Source organism: Arvicola amphibius, chromosome 2 (genome assembly GCF_903992535.2).
Source record: "Arvicola amphibius chromosome 2, mArvAmp1.2, whole genome shotgun sequence".
Classification (NCBI taxonomy): Eukaryota; Metazoa; Chordata; class Mammalia; order Rodentia; family Cricetidae; genus Arvicola; species Arvicola amphibius.
This window is the reverse complement of record NC_052048.2, coordinates 181994764-182013036: the sequence shown is the minus strand read 5'-3', so window position 1 is coordinate 182013036 and position 18273 is coordinate 181994764. Positions and strand designations below refer to the sequence as shown.

General features: G+C 50.0%; 1 protein-coding gene across 1 annotated transcript in view; it reads left to right on the top strand.

Moving 5' to 3' along the window:
• The window catches only part of Wdr91 (WD repeat domain 91), a 34354-nt gene extending 17068 nt beyond the window's left edge, over positions 1-17286 (top strand). Inside the window, exons 8-15 of the mRNA XM_038320610.1 lie at positions 2661-2848; positions 3713-3863; positions 5663-5757; positions 5885-6053; positions 10607-10715; positions 11290-11402; positions 12842-13039; positions 16831-17286. Coding sequence (XP_038176538.1) covers positions 2661-2848; positions 3713-3863; positions 5663-5757; positions 5885-6053; positions 10607-10715; positions 11290-11402; positions 12842-13039; positions 16831-16995 — 1188 coding nt within the window. The 3' untranslated portion in view covers positions 16996-17286. The remainder of the gene's footprint in view (positions 1-2660; positions 2849-3712; positions 3864-5662; positions 5758-5884; positions 6054-10606; positions 10716-11289; positions 11403-12841; positions 13040-16830) is intronic.
• The last annotated feature ends 987 nt before the right edge of the window (positions 17287-18273 follow it).

Genomic DNA, 18273 nt, shown 5'->3' with positions numbered 1-18273 from the left:
CAAGTTCTCCCTTCTGTCAGCCTAAGGTGCTTTGCTTCTGTCTCAGTCCAGGGTCCACAGCTGTAAGTGGGGTGGTGACATCATCATTAAGTCAGGGATAAGCCATGAGTCACTCAGCACAGAGGCTTCCTTACCCACAGTCACCTCTCATTAAGCTCCGCTCCCTACCTGTGCTCGTGGGTTTATGTCAACAAACACAAGCTATGGTCATCTGAGAAGAGGGAATCTGATTGAAAAAGTGCCTCCATGATATCGGGCTGGAGGCAAGCCTGAAGGGCATTTTTTTAAATTAGTGATTGACATGGGAGTGCTTAACCCATTGTGAGTAGTGCCATCCCTGGGCTGGTGGTCCTGGGTTCCATAAGAAAGCAGACTGAGCAAGCCATAGGGAGCAAATGAGTAAACAGCTCCCCTCCTTGACCTCTGCATCAGCTCCTGCCTCAGGTTCCTGCCCAGCTTGAGTTCCTGCCCCAGCTTCCTTCAGTGATGAGCAGTGAAACGCAAAAGCCCCGTAAACCCTTTCCTCCTGCCTTGCTGTGCTTGTGGTGTTTCCTCACAGCAGTAGGGAACTTAAGACAGAAACTTGTGCCAGGATAGTAGGGTATTGCTGTGACAGGCCTGGCCATATTATTTTGGAAGGATTGTGGAAGGGCTTTGGAACTCGGGACAAGAAGACCCATCGAGTGTTCAGAGCTTGGTGAGCTGTTCTGTGGGTGCTTGGAAGAAGTGAATGCTGATAGACATGCAGACAGTGAAGGCCTGGCTTGTGCAGTTTCAGAAGGAAACTTGACAGTTACTTAAATTGAATATTTGCTATTTTGAATTAAGATTCTGTGGTTCTGGTCAGCTGGGGCTGTGGTTTACAAGAGACTGGCACTGTAACAGACACTTTTGCCATGCTGGGACAGTTGGTGCTAGTCAGCTCATCTGAGAAGTTAGCTGTGGTTATGAAGAGACCAGCGTCACTGAGGTGAAACCTTCTGGTAAATGTTTCCTGAGCGTCACCGCCACAAGCTGTGTTCCAGAGGTGGCCAAGGTGTACCTCGGTCTGGTAGCAAACTCAGTAGTTAAGAGTCACCCAAGTGGTACTGGTTTTAAAGGCATGAAGGGGTCGCTGAGAGCTGCTGAGGCTTGGCATGTGAGAGGCCATTGGTGAAGATGCAGCCTCAGTAGCAGTTGAAGCCCTGTGATTGAAGGGGTCATGCAGAGAAGCTGAGGCTTGGCACTGTGGAGAGAGGCAGAGACCCAACAATCTGGAGCAGCCGGTACCGTGGGACAACCACTAAGAACAGCCGCAGCGGAGCAGTGTCTGCTAGAGCTTACCAGACTGGCTGTGTGTGCTGCAGACCAGACCCACTGCGTGTGCTGCAGAGGGCGGAGCCAGAGAAGCCCCTTGGAGGAGCCCGGAAGATCATGAGTGGATCCCAGATGTTGGACACTGAATTATTTATATCGTTTGAGTTTGGTTTTTGCTTTGTTCATTTTACAACTGTGCCCTGGTTCTTCCCTCTTGAAGTAAGAAAGTATTTAATTTGTTTTTGATTTTACAAAAGTTCATAGCTGTGAGATTTTAGGCTTTTAAAAAGAGATTTTGGAATTTAAAAGAGACTAGGTATTTTTAAAGAGACAACTTCTAAAGTGTTTCAGTTTGTAAGGCTGTGGGACTTTTTATGTTTGTGGACTGTTTATAATATGATGTCTTTGCTATGATCTTGGATGAACAGGAAAGGAAAGGTGTGGTTTAACAATGATGTGTTTGTGTGTCAAGCTGACAAGGGGTCAACTGGTTGTGCTGGTCAGTTTTGTGTGAACTTGACACAAGCTGGAGTCATCTGAGAGGAGGGAATCTCAATTGAGAAAATACCGCCATAATATCTGGCTGTAGGCAAGCCTGTAGGGCAGTGGTTCTCAACCTTCCTAATGCTGCGACCCTTTAATACAGTTCCTCATGTTGTGGTGACCCCCAATCATAAAAGTATTTCGTTGCTACTGCATAATTGTGATTTTGTTACTGTCACGAATCATAATGTAAATATCTGATATGCAGGTTTTCTGATATGTGATCAAGACCCACAGGTTGAGAACCACTACTTGATGAGGGCATTTTTCCTAACTAGTGATTGATATGGGACTGCCCAGCCCAAGGGGGGGCGGTGGTGCCGTCCCTGGGCTATGGTCCTGGATTCTTAAAGAAAGCAGACTGAGCAAGCCATAGGAAGCAAGCCAGTGAGCAGCACCCTACCATGGCCTCTGCATCAGCTTCTGCTGCCAGGATCCTGTTTGAGTTCCTGTCCTGACTCCTACTGATTTTGAAAAGTGATGTAGAAGCATAAGCCAAATAAACCCTTTGCTCCTCAACTTGCTTTGGTCATGGTGTTTCATCCCAACGATAGTAAACCTGACTGAGACACAACCCTCTGTCTGGCCTGCACCAAGACATGGTCATGCTGAGCCCCATCGGAGAGGGCAAGGCCAGCTCTCTTCCCCACCCAGGGCCTGTGAGGAGATCGCAGTTCCCAGGAAGCAGGCACCTGACTCTTCCAGGCTCTCGAGGCTCAGCTGACCTCACGAGCAGTGGCCACCCGTAATCACCTAGTGTGTTTGTGTGGTGAAGGAGACCCTTCCTAAGCTGACATGTCCCTCTGCTTTGCTGGTCACAGTGTGCAGAGAAGAAACCGGAAGGCAGCGGCCCAGAAGCTGAGCCCAGCCTGGAACTCCACACGGGAACAGTGGAGCCGCTGGCCCGGGTGTCCACAGCAGGCTCCGAGGGAGGCCGCCCCGAGCAGCCCTTCATAGTGCTGAGCCAGGAGGAGTATGGGGAGCACCATTCATCCATCATGCACTGCAGGTGGGCCGAGGGGTGAGGAGCTGGGGTTTTAGACAGTGTGGTGGGAATGCTGGTGGCAGGAAATGTCCCTGAAGGGTCATTAGAGTCCTGCTGGCCTAGGTGCTGCTGTGGTGGTGGCTTCCATCAGACCATTGAGGTTTAGTTCTTTATGTTAGTGTGTTGTGTATGGAAATTTTTATCTCGTGTGTGTGTGTGTGTGTGTGTGTGTATGTGTGTGTGTGTGTGTGTGTGTGTGTGTGTTTAAACATCAGGAAAGCGTGGCCTTGAACAACCCTGAGGGAGTGTGTGGGCAAGGCTCAGGCAGCTTCACGTTTTGACAGTCCTGATCTGTACCCAGCCCTTGGCTTGAGCTAGACCCTAATGGGGAAGCTCCAAATCTCAGATGGCAGATGCCCTGAGGGCACACTCTGAGACTGCTGCTGTTCCTTTCATGTGTTCCCAGCACAGCCTTGCACGGGCACAGTGTGTACTGGTATTTCATTTGTTTGTTAATTTGTGTATTTCTTATTGTGCATATGCGTGCTCATCATGTATGTACGTATGCATGCGTATAGAGGTCAAAGGACAGCTCTTGGGAACTGGTTTTTCCACACTTCGTGGGTTCCAGGATTCTGAGGCAGTCTGCTAGGCTTATGCAGTTAGCATCTTGACTTGCTTCTCTCAGAAAGATGAGCCATGTGTCTGGTGCCCTGTCGTGTTTCCTGGGTGGATGTCTGTTTCTAGAGTTGTTCACACTTATCCTCTAAGTGCAGGGCTTGCGCTTTGGCTTTGATTCAGTTGGAAAGTCGGGAAACCATGACGGTATCGTTGTTGGCCCTAGGGGTTGGGGCTAGGACACTAACGCCTCCCTTTGTCCCGTCACAGAGTGGACTGCTCCGGTAGGAGAGTTGCCAGCTTAGATGTAGATGGGGTCATCAAAGTGTGGTCCTTCAACCCCATCATGCAGACCAAAGCGTCCTCCATCTCTAAGTCACCTCTGCTCTCTCTGGAGTGGGCCACCAAGCGAGACAGGCTGGTAAGTGACACGCTGCATGCAGAGCTTGCTCTGTATTCCAGGTTCAGACGTTCTCTCTCAGAGGCTCTTGACAGGCCAAGCTGATGAGGTAAGCTGAATTTCCTCTCCAGTTGCCACTGGTCAAGGGGCCAGGACCATACATCTAGGAGTAGCCCAGGTGGCCGTGAAGTTACTCCTAGAGACTGGAAAACTCCATCCTGTCTGCTGGTCTGTCTCAGGGGACCCCTGGATCCTCCTGACCACCATGTTTCTGATACATTATTAATACACCCTCTGCTCTGGCTGAGACCTGCCTGTCCGGGCTCACAGAGGGACAGTGAGCGAGAGGACAGTGTTCTGGTTTGTGGTTCCCACAGGCCCCGTTGCCCTGGGAGTGGCCCAGTGTTGTTTTCCCAGTGGACTTCCTATCCGAGAGAGGGTTTGCAGTTAAGGAGTTAAAATTGATTGCTTGCAGCCTAAGAGACAGGCACTGGTTTTCCCAGATGTCTAGAAAACACAGGAAGGAATTGTCCTCGTATCAGGGCTGTCCCTGAACTGGTGTTCGCTTGCCAAGTGGGTGCAGAGGCCATTGCCTAACTCATGTTCCTGGGGATACCCAGGCCTGGATTGCTCTGGCATTGATTTCTGTTATTCTCTCTACACTTTTATCCAGATGAGTCCTATGGTCCCAGAGTCAGGGATCTTATATACTCTATTCTGGAGTCCTTGATGGATCCAGGCCAGAGCTATCCCTGCAAAGGCAAATAGAACAGTCACCACAGCCCCAAGACTGGCCAGGGCCAGGCCTATGGAAAGGTAGAGAAAGTAGGAGCAAAAGGAAGGGTTGGAACAGCTGGGATTTAAAACTGAAAGAAGCAGGGAAAGGTCAAAGGGTCTCAGGGAAAGGTCAAAGGGTCTCAGGTAACCAGCCAGAATATTTCTGGGTGTATCTCCTCATCATAGACACCATAGAAGTCTGCTTTCTGTTGCTACAACAGCGTACTTGAGACTGGACGTTTTATGAAGGAAAGAAGTTTATCTAGCCCACAATTCTGTAGGTCCAAGAACACGGCTCCAGCATGTGCGCTATTCTGTGCCGGCTCCTTTGGCCGCAGCACCTGCATCATGATGGGAGCTCGTGCCAAAGGGAAAGATCCCATGGCGAGACAGGAAGCCACTGCCAGGGCACTCAGACCAAATTTAGATCAAAGCATATGACCTGGGTTTTGCATCTTTTTAAGGTTGGCTTTGATGTCTTCATGACATTTTTTTTTTAATATTTAATCAGGTGGGTGGTGGTGGTGTACACCTTTAATCCCAGCACTCAGGAGGCAGAGGTAGGCAGATCTCTGAGTTCAAGGCCAGCTTGGGCTACAGAGCAAGTTCCAGGACAGCCAGGGCTACACAGAGAAACCCTATCTCAAAAAACTAAACAAAGCAAGATCTTTATTTTCTATTCTGTCTGCATGTATGTCTATGTACCACATATGTGCCTGGTGCCTGAGGAGGCAGAAGAAGACATTAGATCCCCTGGTTTAGATGGTTGTGAGATGCTATCTAGGTGCTGGGACTGGAACCTGGTCCTCTGGAAGAGCAGCTAGTTCTCTTAATCAATGAGCCATTTCTCCAACCCCTCTTTGTGGCATTTTAAATAAGGTCCATTGTAGCCAGAGTTTCCCTGGCTGCCTGGATAAGTGAGTAAGCAGCTCGCCTGTACAACTTGCCCAGCTCCGCACGATACAGGAGTGAGCTTCTCACCAAAGTGGTCCTCCCTAACTCCTGTGCTGTCCTCCTCATCTTCCTGCCTCTTCTTGTTCCAGCTCCTGCTGGGCAGCGGTGTGGGGACGGTGCGTCTTTATGATACAGAATCCAAGAAGAACCTCTGTGAGATCAACATCAGCGATGACATGCCCAGGTGAGCAGGAGCCTCCCCGTGCCCTAGAAGCCCCCCCTGCAGCTGCCTTGTGGACCCCTACCTCCTGGAGTCACCACCTCAGGGCCTGTGCTGGTGACTGTCTGACCCTGGCCCGTGTGTGTTGCAGAATCCTGTCTCTTGCCTGCAGCCCCAGTGGGGCCTCTTTCGTCTGTTCAGCTGCAGCTCCGAGCCTCACCTCCCAGATGGACTCCTTGGCCCCAGACATTGGCAGCAAAGGCACGAACCAGGTTCCCGGCAAGCTGCTGTTGTGGGACACCAAAGCCATGAAGCAGCAGGTACAGGACCTGCCTGCGGGTCTTTGGGGTCTGGGTATGCTGCCTGGAAGGCACCGTGTGTAGCGGGCGTGCTGCTCATGCTCCCTGTGTTTTTGATGAGCGCCGTCTCCGTTTAGTGCTTTCGCCTGAGGATTTTGATTTGTGAGAACATTTCCAGGTTTTACGTGTTGAAAAGTGTCATGTCCCACTGGTCAGATTATGAGCAATGGAGTTGTGCCATTGACTTGGGTTACCCAGAACCCACCAACAGGCTAGATAGCTTGCTTACATTTTAGGAGATGGCTCTGGCCTTTCTCCCACCTACTAGTAACTTAAAGCTGCATGGGAATCACGGGAGCAGCCAGAAGTACTAAGGATAGGGATGACAGCCGGCAGGAGACTGAGCACATGGCCCACCTGGAGCTGAGGGCCTGTTCCCTCCAGGATAATAGTGCTGGCAGTTGTTCCCATAGCCCTGCAGGGAAGTGGTGGTACTTCTTCCCCTGCTCAGAGCAGTGGTGCCCGCTGAAGTGACTTGTTTCAAGGCTTCGATGTAGCGCGTGCGTGCTTACGGTGCCCACCTTGTTCCTAGCAGTCCTGTCTGAGAGGGACCGATTTCTAGATGTGTGGGCTGTACTTTCGAGCTTCTGCTTGCAGAAACAGACTGTGTGCCCACTGGGGACATCTCACAGGCCTCTCAAGCCCAGAGACCACCCTGGATTCTTCACTTACACTCCCTGCCAAAGATGCCCCACTTAGACGTCAGGCGTTTCCCCAAGTCAGTGTCAGAGTGTACTTCCTGGCTGACCCTTGTCCCGTTTCTCTAGGGACATTTCCTAAACATGTCTGCAGGCCCCTCTGGGGGATACCGTCACTGTCCTTGGGACCAGTTTAGTCCTGCGTCTTCTCTACTGGTACTCTGAGGTTCTCCCCCAAAGTTCTCCTCCACAGTAGGATTCGTAACCCTTATGTTTACTTAGGGATTTCAGTTTTTACCCTAAATATTGAATACTTAGAAAAGAATTGGGGAAGATGGGAAAAGCAGTGGCATGGGCTCCTCACTTGGAAGTAGTTCTTCTTTTATCTAAAATATATATATGTGTGTTTATGTATGTTTAGTGTGTGTCTATGTGTGTCTATGTGTGTGTAGACCAAAAAACAACCTGTGGAAGTCAGTTCTCTTCCACCTTGAGGGTCCCAGGGATTGAACCCAGGTCATCAGGCTGGATGGAAAGCACCTTTACCCACTCACTCAGCCATCTTGTTGGCCCCATCAGTCCTCGCGCACGCGTGTGGGCCCTTCCCGTGTCTCTTGCCTTCCCCTTTCACAGCGAGCCTGTCTTGAGTTTTGAGTTTCTGTCTCCAGGCAGTTTCACAGGTACCTTAACATGGGTAGATACCCCCCCCCACACACACACACACTCACACTCACACCAGAGTGTCTGCTTCACAGGCTTCAAGCTTTGTGTGTGTGGAATCACAGGGTATGTATTTTTCTAGACTTCTGTATTCTAGTTAGAAACGGGTCCACCCCCTAACTCTCTGGCTGTCTTCTCTTCTGGTGGCCTCTGCTGAAGCAAAGAGGTTGTCTGTGACTGCAGCTCACCGCCCTCTGCCTGGCCATTGAAGGTCTGATCTGGGTACCTCAGTGTGGGTTTCTTTCTTTTCTTTTCTTCTCCTTTTCTTTTGCTTGTTTGTTTTTCAAGACAGGGCTTCTCTGTAGCTTTGGAGCCTGTCCTAGAACTTGTAACCTGCTCTTGTAGACCAGGCTGGCCTTGAATTCACAGAGATCTACCTGCCTCTGCCTCCCGAGTGCTGGGATTAAAGGTGTGTGCCACCACACGCCCGGACCTCAGTGACAGTGTGGATTTTCTAAGCTAAAACACATTAAAAAAAAAAAAAAGACGAGGTGTGGTGGCGCATGTCTGTACACTTAACACTTAGGAGGTGGAGGGAGTTTCCAATACACGAGACCCTGCTTCAAAAAATTTTAGCAATAATAAAAATTTCAGCCTCGATAAATAAATAAAATTAAAATTGCAGCTTTGGGTTTGTTCCGTTTCCCAATGAGAGGGTTTGTCTGTCCAGTTCTGGAACATTCTTGGCATGTTCTTTCCAGTGTTCACATCTCCCTGGTTCTCCCTTGCCTCTGGAACACCAGTTTGACATGTATTATTTTAGGACTCTCTGGAACACCAGATTGACATGATTTTTTAGGACTCTCTGGAACACCAGATTGACATGATTTTTTTTAGGACTCTCTGGAACACCAGATTGACATGATTTTTTAGGACTCTCTGGAACACCAGATTGACATGATTTTTTTAGGACTCTCTGGAACACCAGATTGACATGATTTTTTAGGACTCTCTGGAACACCAGATTGACATGATATTTTTAGGACTCTCTGGAACACCAGATTGACATGATTTTTTAGGACTCTCTGGAACACCAGATTGACATGATTTTTTAGGACTCTCTGGAACACCAGATTGACATGATTTTTTTAGGACTCTCTGGAACACCAGATTGACATGATTTTTTTTAGGACTCTCTGGAACACCAGATTGACATGATTTTTTAGGACTCTCTGGAACACCAGATTAACATGATATTTTTAGGACTCTCTGGAACACCAGATTGACATGATTTTTTAGGACTCTCTGAACACCAGATTGACATGATTTTTTAGGACTCTCTGGAACACCAGATTGACATGATTTTTTAGGACTCTCTGGAACACCAGATTGACATGATTTTTTAGGACTCTCTGGAACACCAGATTGACATGATTTTTTAGGACTCTCTGGAACACCAGATGATTGACATGTATTTTTAGGACTCTCTGGAACACCAGATGATTGACATGTATTTTTAGGACTCTCTGGAACACCAGATGATTGACATGTATTTTTAGGACTCTCTGGAACACCAGATTGACATGATTTTTTAGGACTCTCTGGAACACCAGATGATTGACATGTATTTTTAGGACTCTCTGGAACACCAGATGATTGACATGTATTTTTAGGACTCTCTGGAACACCAGATGATTGACATGTATTTTTAGGACTCTCTGGAACACCAGATGATTGACATGTATTTTTAGGACTCTCTGGAACACCAGATTGACATGATTTTTTAGGACTCTCTGGAACACCAGATGATTGACATGTATTTTTAGGACTCTCTGGAACACCAGATGATTGACATGTATTTTTAGGACTCTCTGGAACACCAGATTGACATGATTTTTTAGGACTCTCTGGAACACCAGATGATTGACATGTATTTTTAGGACTCTTCTCCTTTTGTTTCACTTTGCTGTCTTCATGACATCACTTCCTCAGCTTTAACTACGCACGCCCTCCCCACTGTCCCCGATCTTCAAATTAGCCTGTGGGGACAGTCGTTTCAAGTCCCGTTTCTCATTTCCGGGAATGCAGCGCCATCCTCCCACACTGGTGTGGCCGTGCTACTGTCTCCTCTTCTGCTGTCGCCCTCTGGCATTCTGTTAAACATGTTGAAAGTCCTGCAGTGTTCTGGAAATCCATCCAGTTGCTGCTCCCTGCCGTTTCCCTGCATGCCTGCTTCTCTCCCCTTAACTTCCCATGTCCTGTGAATTTCTGCTTCAGGTTCCCATCTCTGGCCCTTTATCCTTGTGGATGCTCTGAGGCCTGTTGCTGGGAGGTGCACTCCTCTGGAATAGATTTGCTTTCACTTCCGCCGGGGGCTCCACCACCAACTGGAAACTTTGAAATCCATTCTCATACTACAGAGGGGTTGTGAGTTTGGTTGTGAACCCACACCAGCCTGTGATTATGCGTTCTTAGTACTTTCTATCAAGTTCTAACTCATTCTTACACAGAGGATGTTGCTCTTCGGAGTCTTAGCAGCATGTGGAAATTTTTTAACACTACATTTGGCCAGACTGTTTGCTTTGGGCTTCAGGCTTCAGTGTTCCCTGCTATTGGGTTCTCTTGTCTGCAGGGCGCTTACCCTCCGATTGTCTTTGATCTTGGAAGGCCCCTTTGTTTTTAGCTCAATGCTGTACCCGCGTGTGATTGATGTCATCTATCATCGGTCTTGCAGTTTTAGTCCCAGGAGGGTTCTGTATCGCTGGAAGTGGTGTTCCTCATATTATCAAATTAGTAGACATCATTCGCATCTTCTGAGGTGGCTTTGCTAGGTCCTGTGGCGATGCTGGGCTTCATAGGGAGTGACTGGCGCAGCTTTGGGATGTGTGTGTTCTCTGTCGCTCAGGGTTGCCCGTAGTGAAGGGCGGTTGGATTGTTAGTTCCTGATGGCAACAGGGGTGGTCAATAGGCTTAGATTGGAGTCTGCTTCAGGAAGGAAAGCATGGCTGCTGAGAGATGGGTTACTCGTAACTGCCCTGACCTGGATTAGTGCCTCAGTGGGGACTCTAGAGTGTCTACAGGCCCAGTTACCTCTCAGACAGCACATCACAGAGGCTCAGGCCATTTTCTCCAGAAGCAGGCCCCGGCAGGGGGCATCATCCAACAGGGCTCTGTGAGGGACTAGTCTGCTAACGGTGCTCCTGTTTGGATTCCTAGCTCCAGTTCTCCCTGGACCCAGAGCCCATTGCTATCAACTGCACAGCTTTCAACCACAATGGGAACCTGCTGGTCACAGGGGCAGCTGATGGTGTCATCCGGCTCTTTGGTATGTATGCTGTGCTGTGGCAGTCCTGGTCCCCTCCTTAGATGAGCCAGCTGGAGCCCAGGAGTTTCCTATGCACAGTCTGTTGCTTGACTGTGGGAGGGGACAGAGCTCAGCAATCCTTTGGCCTTGGTCTGGTCGACCCGAGCCCTTGTCACCTGTGTGGAATATAAGAGGTCACAGGAGAACAGTGCCATCCTTTTGACTTGCTGTAAGGTGACTTGTCCTCTGTCCCCAGGGAGACAGGCCTGGGTTCTACAATGGGGTAAGGTGATTCCTACGTGTAACAATCCCCAAGCGTCCCGGGGCCAGTTATAGAGGTCTGGTAGGAAGGATCCCAGTGTCTCCCTAGACTTACAGGACCTCCAGGTGAGCTCTAGCTGTCCCCAAGGACCCCAGTCCTCCCTCTGGCCCAGTCAAGAGGCTACTCAGAGGCAGGCGGCCTTGGCAGGGTCAGCACTTAGTGGCCCAGGAGGCCCACGTCCCCTAGAGCAGCTGTCGCGGAAGGAGAGGGACCCCGCTGTGCACGGAGCCTTTCCAGGTCTGGGCTGCGCTAAGCAGCGTCTCGTTCTCCCAGACATGCAGCAGCACGAGTGTGCCATGAGCTGGAAGGCCCACTTTGGGGAAGTCTACTCCGTGGAGTTCAGCTGTGATGAGAATGCCGTGTACAGCATTGGTGAGGACGGCAAGGTAGGCGCCGGCGGCATTTAGTGGTGGCCAGACCGTCCGCGAGCTCTGTGGCCTTGGGCTGCTTTCGGCCTCCTTTTCATCTTCTGCAAAAGAGGGATACGTAGAAGTCTGTCACTGAGTGCCTCTGTGGGGTCCAGTGAGGTCGGTGGGACTTGGCTGTTCTCGTAGATGGGAATTTCATGTCCTTTTCCCGAGCTGTGGCAAAACTGACTCATCTCACCGTAGATGGAGCCACATTTAGGGGAAGAGATTCTTTGGGGAGTTGTGGTCATGGTCACGAGACAATGTGTGGAGTTTGCTGTGGGGGCTGGAGTCAGCATGCTAGTGGGGAAACAGGTCTGAGCAAAGCCCAAAGCAGTAAAAAGGAAACCCCGTGTCCTAAAGCTGTATAAGACAATGCCCTCTGTAGACTTCCTCTGTGGAAGCTATTTTATGAAGTAGGAATGACAATGGCCTAGCACAAGAAAGTGAGGGTAGGCAGAGGTGGAAAAAAGACTTAGCTGTCTCCTATGCCCTCCTGAACATGTTTTATACTGTTCATGCTCCCCATGAAAACAGTGACTACAAAACAATTATTTCTTTATTAGATCATATTTTTCTTTCTGCCAAGGGCTGGTCTCAAACTTGGGACAGTCCTGCCTCAGCATCCTAAATGCTGGTCTAACGGATGTGAGCCACCACAGCTAACTATATTGATTTATTTATATGTTCACCTAAGTTATCTTGAGACCTTACCTTAGTGTGTTCTCCAGGTTGGCTCCAAGATGCTCCTGCCTCAGCCTCTTGGGGATGGGATTACGGATGTGTACCACAATGTCCTGTTTCAACCCTTCATTTGAAAACTCTGTGTAGGGCTCTTACGTTAAAGCTCGACACCCTCTTGTGTGGGTAGGACTCCCTGGGAAGCCAAGTAGCTGGTCCACAGTGTAGGCTGTTAATTCTCCTTTCACAAGGGGAACTGAGAACTCGGCACTCGGCCTGTGGTTGTACTGCTGAGAAACTGAAAATGGGTTTGGAATCTGTCCGTCTGTCCTCCATATTTTGTTCCAAGGTCCGGAGACTCTAGGCACTCCTCCCCCACCCCTCCCAAGAGATCAGGAGGCCCTGCAAAGCTGGTGGTCCCTTGTCCTCCCTTGAACCAGAGGAAAGAGGAGGGTTGAGCTTCGGCGTGATGTTCTTCATTGTTCTGATGAGAGATGGGACTGAGTGGTGGACTGTGGTCCCCACAGCCGTGGGCTGCCTCCTGCCCATGAAAGGCTTTTTCAGGGTTGCGGGGCTGGCAAGGGAGGCAGTTACCCCAGCCAATCACTGCCTGAGGTCAGCTCTGGCTCTGTTTCCCAAGCCTAGCTGGTATCTACTGTGGGGGGCTCCAAGGGAGCCTGGGTAGTGGCCTCTGTGCCAGTGTCTGAGGGAGTCCCTGTGGTGCCTTGTGTCTGCAGTTTATCCAGTGGAACATCCACAAGAGTGGCCTCAAGGTGTCCGAGCATGGCCTCCCTTCAGATGCCACTGGCCCCTTTGTCCTGTCTGGCTACAGTGGCTACAAGCAGGTTCAAGTTCCCAGGGGCCGACTCTTCGCTTTTGACTCAGAGGGCAACTACATGCTGACGTGCTCTGCCACGGGGGGCATCATCTACAAGGTAAGTGGGGGCAGAGCCCTGCTGGGCAGGGGTTTCTGCTTGGGGATCAGCCTGACTAATCTGAGCTGAGTGTGGCCCTGTGTCCTGCATGGCTGAGTGTGGCCCTGTGTCCTGTACAGCTGAGTGGGGTCTGTGTCCTGCGTAGCTGAGTGTGGCCCCTTGCCAATGTCTGAAAAGATCCTGCCCTTTTCTTGTCTTATTCCTTGGGAATAATACATACTAATCGAGATACTAAACAGAGCAAAGGACTTGGGGGTATGGGCAAGGAAATGCACTTCCTGGGTCCGAGCTAGGTAGGTTGCTTTCATCAGTGATCTAGAATAGGTTATTTGATGGGAGGCCTGTGGATCCGTACACCAAAGTCCACATGTGAGGTAGAAATTTGAGGGTATCCTCTGTGAAGCTAGGATGCAAGTTATCCACGTGGTTTTGGTTTATTTTTAGAAATTTATTTTGTCTTTATATGTGTGTTTGGGTGTTGTATGTATTTGTGCACATGTGTGGTACCAAGAAGAAAGTGTCAGATCCTGTGGAATTATAGTTACAGGCGGCTGTGGACAGCCCTGCGCAGTTCTAGGCGCTGACTCAAGTCCTCAGCAAGAGCCAGTGCTCTTTACCACTGAGCCTCAGCCCAGTTTTCTGCTTGGTTTGTTTGTCTGCCTGTCTGTCTGTCTGTCTGTCTGTGTGTATGTATGTATGTGGGTACACGTATGGCACATTATGTGTGTGTATGTGGAGGTCAGAGGTCAGAGGACAGCCTGTAAGAATCAGTTCTCTTCTTCTACCATGTGATTCCTGGGGACCAAACTTGGGTCCTCAGTCTTGGCAGAAAGTGCCTTTACCCACAGCGCCTTCTCGCGGGCTTGTCCTCTTTGTTTTGTTGTTGTTTGTGTGTTTGTTCTTGAGACAGTGTTTCATTGTGTAGCCCTGGATATCCTGGAAACCACTCTGTAGACCAGGCTGGTCTGGAACTTAGGCCTGCCTCTGCCTCCCGAGTGCTGGGATTAAAGACGTGCCCCCACATCCGGGGTGGGGGGGGTCCTCATTGTTTTTGTTTCTGTTCCTACATTAAAAAAACAAAAATCCTCTCAAGTCAGAGCTGCTCAGTTTGAGTCGGGGTTTGTACACTGGCAGGTGCCGTTCTTTTTACTCCTGTCATCAGTGGGTGAGTGATGCGGGCGAAGCCCCAGGGGATGTGTCTGGCGCTGAGTCCATCTCCCGCCTTCCTACTCATCTGTGAGTGCTTCTCTGCCATTGGTATTCAGTCTGTGAGACGGAGGGGTCCTGAGCTGTCTGTCCTCTTGGTATCTCTTGGTGCCGTTGGTCATCAGTTAACAGGTTAGGTTTTGAGTAGCAGTTGTGGGCTAGGCCTAGCACCTCTGCTGTGAAGTGGACCAAAGAGGTAGAAAATGCCGTCCGTGCTCTCCCGGGGCTCGTACACAGGTTAGACAGCTCTGAAAGTAGGTGATGGACAGCTAAGTCCTCAGCAATTCCCAGAGGAGGACCTGGGTGGAGACCAAGTTGTCGGGGATCAGCCTCGACAGAAATACCTCTTGCCAGGGTAGAGGTGTGGGGATTTAGGAAATATTAGTAAAGAATATGAAGACGCGAATGAAAATAATAAAACGGGGAAACAAGTAGGATAGTATCAGGAGGGAATTCCAGTGAGCACTGAAAATTCACCCATGTTTAATTTCCAATTGCTTAAAATACCCGTTAGGAATTTTTCCTGATGCAAGCTCTCTGCCGGTACAAAAATCCCTATCAAGCCAAATCACTACAAGCCAAATTAAAAAAAATATCCAGGTTTAATGGGATTCCTGCACTCTCTGGTGGCCCCGAGGGGGAACCAGGAGGCCGCTAATGCGACCACTGGGGGAAGGAACAGAGACCAGGAGGAAACTTTCCAGGGAAGCAGTTTAAATAGACTGAGGGTGTGGTCAAGACTTGGCGGGCACAGGGATGGGGCCTCTAAAGATGGAGGCCAGAGACTGGGGCTTACAACCCTTGACCCCAAAAGGTAAGACAAAAAACTACATTCACAGGATAGAAGGAAATGAACCTATCAACTGAAGATCACAGGCTACGTCCGTGGTTAAACATTCTGTTGCTAGAACAAAACAAGTCCTGCTCACACCCTAGACCAAAACATTCTGTAGGCAAACCACTCCCTGGGTGGAATCCAGAGTCATCTCCTTATGGTGGAATCCTTAGACTTTTATTTGAGGTGGGAACAGATCTACTTCTCTATTCCTGGAGCATAAGGGCTGGCTGTGAGCCACACCTGTTGACAACAACCTTGAGAGAGCAGAGCTCTCTGGTCCACACCTAGGCGGGACCTTTGTCTGAGGTAGAAGCACAACAACCTTGAAGGAACGAGAGGTGAGTTCCATCTCTCTGTCTGACCTTTGCTGAACGTGGAAATAGGCTCACATTTTTGAGCCTCCAAGTTCTTAGGAAGACCTAGAGGAAGGCTTCCATCTGTGGAGTGGAAAGAGAAGGGGCTGGAGACAAGGAAGAGGGCCGGCCTTGGGCCCCAGAATTGGCAGAGGCCGGGGGGGGGGCATCGCTGTGCTCATGCCCTCTCCTCAGGAGTCAGCTACATGAACTCTCATGTGGATCTCCTTCGAGACACTCTGAAACACTACAGGTTACAAGCCTAGTTTCCCCCTTTAAGGCTTTTTTTTTTTTTTTTTTTTTTTTTTTTTTTTTAGCTGACTTCTGGGTGAGCCCTTCTTTGCTTTCCATGTGGACGAATGGTTGTGTGTGCATTTTGTTGTAAGTGGTGCAGCCTTTTGCCCCATCTGTTTGTGTCATGTACAGTCAGTTTGCTCTACAATCAGATGATGGATGGACACACTCTGCTGTGTCATTTTTAAACTGCCATCAACGGCTCAGTTACTCAGGAAGTCTATTAAACTTCAGCTTCCTTCTCCCCCACCTCCCCAAGGTAGGTTTCTCTGTAGCTTTGGGGCCTGTCCTGGAACCAGCTCTTGTAGACCAGGCTGGCTTTGAACTCACAGAGATCTGCCTGCCTCTGCCTCCCGAGTGCTGGGATTAAAGGCGTGCACCACCACCTCCTGGCTCAACTTCCATTTTACGATCCATAAATAATTGAATTGATGACATTTATAGTGATCTCCTCATGAAGACCGACACTCTCTGCCACTCGCTCACAAGTGTCTTTCAGAGTGGTGATGCTAGCCGTCATCTTGTTTCTGGTCCCCAGAGCCCGTGAGCATCTGGGACCACGTGTTCACATTACTACAAGGCGAGGCGGTGCTGGAGGGCCTCCTTGTTCATACATTCATCAAGGCCTTCCTGTGCCAGGCCCTATTTGGGGTGATGCAGCTGGTCATAGAGGTCTTGTCCTCTCAGACTGTACATGCCCACCGTGAGAAGGGCGTCTCAGATGAGTAAGTAGGTGCACAATGCAGAGCCAGCCCGCGACTGCCAGGTGATGCTGTAACAGGCCAGCGCTGTGGAAACAGACAGAAGAGGTGCAGGCGCGCTTGCCCGTAGCCAGGTCGAGGCAGCAGAGGAAATGCCCTCCTCTGAAGAGCATCTCAGGGACTTGATGTCCACGTGAGGTGGGCTGACCACAGTCAGGAAAGTGAAAGTATAAACAGGCTTTCCAGAAAAGTGGGGTGTGGGCCGGGCCACATTCTCAGACTGGGGTGTCCAGGCTCAAGGTAGTTTCTGGACACTAAAAACAAATGGAAGTGTATATTGTTTGCATATATACGTGCATATGTCTGCTAACGTTCCCCTTCACTCCTATCCTTCTGCAGCTGGGCAGTGATGAGAAAGTTCTAGAGAGCTGCTTGAGTCTGGGTGGCCACCGGGCCCCTGTGGTCACTGTGGACTGGAGCACCGCTATGGACTGTGGGACCTGCCTCACAGCCTCCATGGATGGCAAGATCAAGCTGACCACCCTCCTGGCCCATAAGCTCTGATGTCCTGCCTACAGCGACCCGTCGGAAACAGAATTGTCCCCAGTGGAAGAGGGGCGAGACAGAGAACAGACAGTGCTTCTGGCTCGGCACTGTCAGGGCTGTGGATCTTCAGGGAAAGGCTGCGTTGGGAGCTCAGTCATCCAGCTGCAGCTAATGGAGCAGGAGCCTATGGAGCGGGCTGTGTGTGCTTCCTAGAGACTTGAACTGTGGCCGGAGCAGGACATGCTACAGAACACAGTGGTGCACGCCGTGCTCATGGTTCAAGAGGAATTGACAGTATTTTGTACATAATTGCTTTTCTTTCTTTTTTTTAGGAAAGAGAGAGAGAGAGAGAGAGAGAGAGAGAGAGAGAGAGAGAGAGAGAGAGAGAGAGAGAGAATATTCTTGTAGTTACTTGGTATCTCTTTCCAGAATGTCTGAGTCACCTGGCCCTAGTGATAGCCATGGCTTCCTGCCTTGGTTCTTGTACCTCAGTTCTTACCCGCCACCACTGCCATGTTGCTGGCACAACCCCATTAGGTTCCCTGTGACTTTGCCAGAGTTGAGACGTAGCCCACAGTACCATCTTCTGGGCTCAAGCCAAGATCAGTGTCTTCTGCTGGACCTGATAGCTGTTACCTTTGGTTAAGAGGGTTCTCCAGACAACAGCAGGGCCTGAGGTCTGGGCCCCTAGATCCCCCTTTCCTCAGGGTCGTCTGGTCCCAGCACTCTCATTTAGTGGCTCCTCTCATTCTTCTAGCCTGAGGTCTCTGAGCTTGACTAACACCAGCTGCCTGTACCTCCTGCCTGGCTCGGCTGAGCCTGGGCCAGCGATCTCTGTACACTTGTACTCTGTTCTCTCATTTGGGAGGACCTTGCAGAGTGGGGAGGAACCAAAGCCCCCTCCATTGTCAGTTCTACATCCTACTGCTGAGGCCAGCCTGGAAGGAGCCACTGTAGAGTCAGTGAGCCCGGGCCTGGGCCTCCCACTCTTAGCAGGGGTGACCTTGTTATCTACCTAGGGAATGTAATTCCATGGACAGTGACTGTTTGGAACAGTCACTTGATAGCTTCTTTGGGCTCTAGGCTAGTTGTGGGCTGTGGGGCTGGGGTGGGGTAACTCCTAGGTGCCTACATTGGGAAAAGCAGCAGCATACTGTAGCCTGGGCTCTCTTCTGGGGCTGAAGGGAAAAGCAGAAAGTGATATATAGGAAAAACCGGAGTAGTACTCTTCTATTTATTATTGGTGTGTATTTGTATGTGCGCACACGCGCGTGTGTGCACGCGTGCGGGAGGCAT